The 4,613-nt window shown below is 44.9% G+C and overlaps 1 protein-coding gene across 1 annotated transcript; it reads right to left on the bottom strand.

The window, feature by feature from the left end:
- Positions 1–379: 379 nt before the first annotated feature.
- LOC140245270 (oxytocin receptor-like) lies at positions 380–3,972 on the bottom strand. The gene is made up of 3 exons (XM_072324854.1): positions 3,112–3,972; positions 2,047–2,236; positions 380–708 (listed from the first exon to the last, which is right to left on the bottom strand). Exons 1-3 carry the CDS (start codon positions 3,970–3,972, stop codon positions 380–382), a joined length of 1,380 nt encoding a protein of 459 aa, XP_072180955.1.
- Between the last annotated feature and the right edge of the window lie 641 nt (positions 3,973–4,613).

Here is a 4,613-nt window from a genome sequence, read left to right as displayed (position 1 = left end):
CAATAACATTAAAAGCCTCTTTCAAAACGATCAAGTTCTCTTAAAAGTTCATTGTGAATCTCTGCCAACTAATTTAGCAGCTACACTGTATTTCCGAAAGCAAGTTCTTTCTGAGCATACATACGCAATTTGTTCTACTAAAATACAGTTCCAAAGTTTTGTGAAATTTACATCAAATTAGCAAACGATGATAACGGATCTCCTTAGATGCATTTGCGTAGATAGTCCATCATATGTGTAATGCTTCGCTGCATTCCACAACTTCATTAAAATGTTCGCGATCGAAGTCTGTTGTTGTCTGGGTCCCTCCGAGATTTGGCGACTTCTCATTAAGTAAAATAATACATAATTGTCACACCCGTTTCCCAACTGATTAGGGTTAAATATCTCTCGTATGTCCAGCGGGTGGGGCGTAGTTACAAGAGTAGCCGCTGCCTCTGTCGCGCGCAGCGTCCATTGTCGAGTAGAGCGTCTTGGAGCCCGTGGGGGATGTGGTAGAAATGTATCGACTTGAATTATCATCGGCGGGGGAGCGGTCCCGGCCGTTCTTGGACTTTCCGAAGCGGCCGGAGGTGGCTTGGACGAGCTTTAAACAGCCAAAGGTCTGCAGGGTTTCTCGTTTGACGTTTCCGCTGAACGCCAGGTAGATCCACGGGTTTGTGCAGCTGTTCAGATTGGCCAGGAGCATGATGATGGTGAAAGCAGCACCTGGAAAAACAGTTTAAGTTGTTAACAGCATTGAACAAAGTATCTTGATAATTCGCTGTGTATTCATAATCATGCTACTTGACATAGTTATTCAGGATGAAATGACTGCTAGTGTCAGCGTGTAGGGGTCGTGCTTGCATCGGTGGTGCTGTGGCATAGATAACAGAGTCCCCAAAGGGACTCTTGTGGGTAAGACTCCAGACTCCCAAACGGAGGACCCGAGTTCGATTCCGCCCAGTTCGTATGTCCTTGGACAAGCTGTGTTTACCCACATGTCCCTCTCGATCCAGGTGTATAAATGGGTACCTAGCAACAGTACTGGGTAGTAAAGATGACAGGGCCCTCTGGTAGATCAGTGGCAGCACTGAATAGGCTGCTCCAGATAGAGAAGACCTTATTATTAGTAGATTAATGAGGACTTTTGTTGGGTTTGTATGAATTTGCAATGGCGGCAATGGTAAATGATGGCAAACATGTAACTATACAGCAAAATACGTTCTCGTCATCACTGATAGTTTGGTCATGGTCTGGTAATATCCGTGACGACAGAATTTCATTTATATCTATCACATGGATTTGCAGTCGTATTGTTCGAGACTTCACGATTATGTAAAGAGAAGAAGATCGTGATTGTTCAGTTGGGCTTCCAAATGATTTTCTCTTTTTTTTCTGTTCGCTTTATCAAATTCATACTTGAACTGAATGATGAAAATTACTCCCAAGAGAAAATGTGACTTCTCGCACATCAAGTGTCCCGATTCAAATGTATTCATACTTCTCATAAACAGTTTAATGTTGCCTCCCTATTCATTTCTATCCTTCACAGGTTGCCCCCCTATGATCCTTGAGATCATCACTGACCCACCTCTGCCTTTTGTCTGTCTATCCTCGTGCTTAATCTCCCTCCCTTACTTGTTGGCCTCCCTGCTCATGACCCATCCTTCCTGTTTTCTTTATTCTTTGTCCTCTGCCCTCCCCTGACTGTGCTTGTTGTGTGCAGCCCTTGTGATTGCTTTAGATGCCTTTTTGTCATTTTACCTCTGACGAAGATTCCGCTAGAATCGATAGCTCATGTCCCTTTAGACTCAATTGGCTCGCCACTATTGGATGGACAAGCATTTTCAGCAGCTTTTTTTCCTGCTACATTCTCAGAAACAATATAGAATCAATGTGAGATTTCAAGCTAGCATTATTTAAAGAACAAAAATAATCCTTAGAACAAACCATACAAAATAAAACACATGACTCAGGGTGAGACTGAGAGAGAGTGTGTGTGGAAGGGAACAACAATAGGTCATTGACCTTTTCGACTTGGCTGAGGAACTGGTGCTGCCTTACCTTGGAATGGGGCATATGGATCCCATGCGGCCCAAAGCTGGGCCAGGCCGAACGGGGTCCAGCAGGCAACGTAGACGGTCACGATGGCCAGCGTCATTTTGATGGTCTTCACCTTTGCCCTGCTGACCCGAGCTGCCGACCCGTGTTTGCGGCATAGTGGGTCAGCCCTATCATTATTGGTCTTCGTCACCTAGGTGATTATCAAAGGCAACAAAGCAAGGAAGAAAATGTCATCAGTGGAGGAAGAATTTTTTATTTCAACTCAATCCAAATGAATTTTACTTTACTCTTCTGAAGCTCCCGTAAGAGACAAAACACTCTGTCCCTCGGATAGGATATAAAATGGAGGTCCCGTGTGTAAGAGAGTCACAACTCATACGCGTAGAAGATCCCGCTTTATTAATTCATTGCAAAGACCAGGTGAAACGGTCCCCGGGCCGCCTAACATCCAACTGGACCCCCTCAGAAGACCAGCCATTGCAGATGAATATACGCTATCCAACCATCCTCTCAGATGGAAATGGAACAAACAAAACTAGAATAAAAACCTACGATTCGTAGAGGTATATCACGACCACAAAGCAATGCTTTGCTACAATCTAACAGAAAACAAGCCTGTTCTGATAGAGAAATTAAAGAACCCATCAAAAAACAATGCTGGTAAAATTTTCATCCTTCAAAGAAAATCTGATAACAACGAATTTTGAAATATTCCAATTTAGACAAGGAGGGATGGGAAAGGGATGACGGGAAGAGCTGTAAAGAAATAGAGTGGGCAAAATTAATAAAAGTATCTGGATAGATGGAGGAACTGAAGAGTTTCGGGAGAGCAGGTGGGATTGAAGATGAAAATGTTAGAATTTTGCATAGTTGGAGCTTACCATCTAAGGTTTAATTCTCGACACTGTGGATTACAATTGCGTTGAGCAACTGGTTTTGCCTCTGATACGCAAACGTTTATTCTATTTTACAACTGTAACCGTTAGATCTGTTTGAGCTGGTCATGCTGGCCTTCGAACTTTGACCCCGTCGAATATGGGGGAGGAGTGAGGAGGAAAAACTGACCTTTACTTCTGACCCGTCGTGATCGCCATCTTCTTCATCAACGTTGGTGGTGACGACGTGAGATGAGTTGCTGATAGCGTTGTTGTTCTTCTTTAGCTCGCTGTTGGGCGTCCCTCCTATGTTCCTCCAGACGGTGTACGACACCAGGCCGTAGGTGCCCGCCAAAATCATGCTGGGGACTATGTACACGGCAGTGATGAAGAAGGTGATGTAGATGCGAGGGCCCCATGTGGAGCGGAACTGGGCGTAGCACTGGAAGCCCGAGCCCAGCGGCACGTTCCTGAATATGATCATCTGAGGTATCGTGAAGACAAACGATATACCGTAAGCAATCGCAATCATGATGCGCATGCGCTGGGTATAGTCTCCTCGCAGACCCAGTAGCGGATGGCAGATGGCGATGTAGCGGTCAATGGCGGTCATCACGAGGATGTAGGTGGATAGATACATGGGGAAAACCTGGCCGTACTTGACCAGCCGACACATGAAATCCGGCGCGTAGAAGAGATACGTAATGTCCCATAGCAGCTGGGGAAAAATACTCAGCACTGCTGTGAGTAGGTCAGCGATGCACAGGTGCAGAATAAAGAAATGCATGCGAGAGAGCTTCTTTCGACGTCGCCAGAGCGAGTGGACGACGATGGAGTTGCCGAAGAGGGCGACAAGCAGGATCAATGCGCTCGAGAAGATTTCCCATATTGCCAGAATCTCATCCCTGTCTGTTGGATCTGCAGTTGACGACGCGTTGGCGGAGTCGTTGAATATCCAGTCAGTATAATCAGCGCCCCCTTTCGGCGACGTATAAAAGGGCGTAGAATAAGTTGCTCCGAGAGCATGACATCCTTCCCCGGTGCATGACATCGTGTCAGTTCGATGCTACCACTCACTGCCTGTCCGATAGCTTACACTCACTGTTGGTTCTGTCGTCTAATGGAATATGTCAGTCTGGGAAGGATGAAGCTGAGGGTGTGTCAGGATAGCTGAAACCACACAAATCCTGTAATGAAAAAGCAAACAAGAATAGAAGAAAAAATGTTGAGTGGATTGTGGATCGTATCGTGTCCATTCCGGCACGATAGTCACGTCCCTGCCAATGTACGTAATTTTCACAATCATTGAAGAAAGTTCCAGGGATGGGGTGAAGCTTGTCTTTAAAAAGCCTACGATCAAAAGATATGCATTTTACCCCCAAATCACAATGTATGTGTATACATAATGTATTTCCAAAGGCTAACATACTGCCAAAGTGATTAAATAAGAAATGAGACAGATTTTCTTCCCTTGGTTTGTACCTGCCCAGTTTGAATTCCGCAGTAAAGTTTGAAATACGTAACGTTTTCATGCCACAAGCATGCCGTGTTAGGAAATTCTAGTCAGAGGAAGGAGCTTGTAAAGTTACGCTAAAACATTGGCAGAAAACTTCTGGTCACAGAACCAAGTTCACGTGGAGCCCGAAAGAGAAAAAAGAAATCCTCCATTCTCCACTTATGATAAGACATCTA

The sequence above is a fragment of the Diadema setosum genome, chromosome 22 (assembly GCF_964275005.1).
Source record: "Diadema setosum chromosome 22, eeDiaSeto1, whole genome shotgun sequence".
Taxonomy (NCBI): domain Eukaryota; kingdom Metazoa; phylum Echinodermata; class Echinoidea; order Diadematoida; family Diadematidae; genus Diadema; species Diadema setosum.
The sequence above is the reverse complement of the archived record's forward strand: the minus strand, read 5'-3'. Positions and strand labels throughout refer to the sequence as shown.

Excerpts from the sequence above, each read along its gene's own strand:
- LOC140245270 (XM_072324854.1), bottom strand. The coding sequence starts at position 3,972 with ATGTCATGCACCGGGGAAGGATGTCATGCTCTCGGAGCAACTTATTCT. Across the intron at positions 2,237-3,111 it reads ACGACGGGTCAGAAGTAAAG|GTGACGAAGACCAATAATGA; the intron begins GTCAGTTTTTCC and ends ATAATCACCTAG. Across the intron at positions 709-2,046 it reads TCCATATGCCCCATTCCAAG|GTGCTGCTTTCACCATCATC; the intron begins GTAAGGCAGCAC and ends CTGTTTTTCCAG.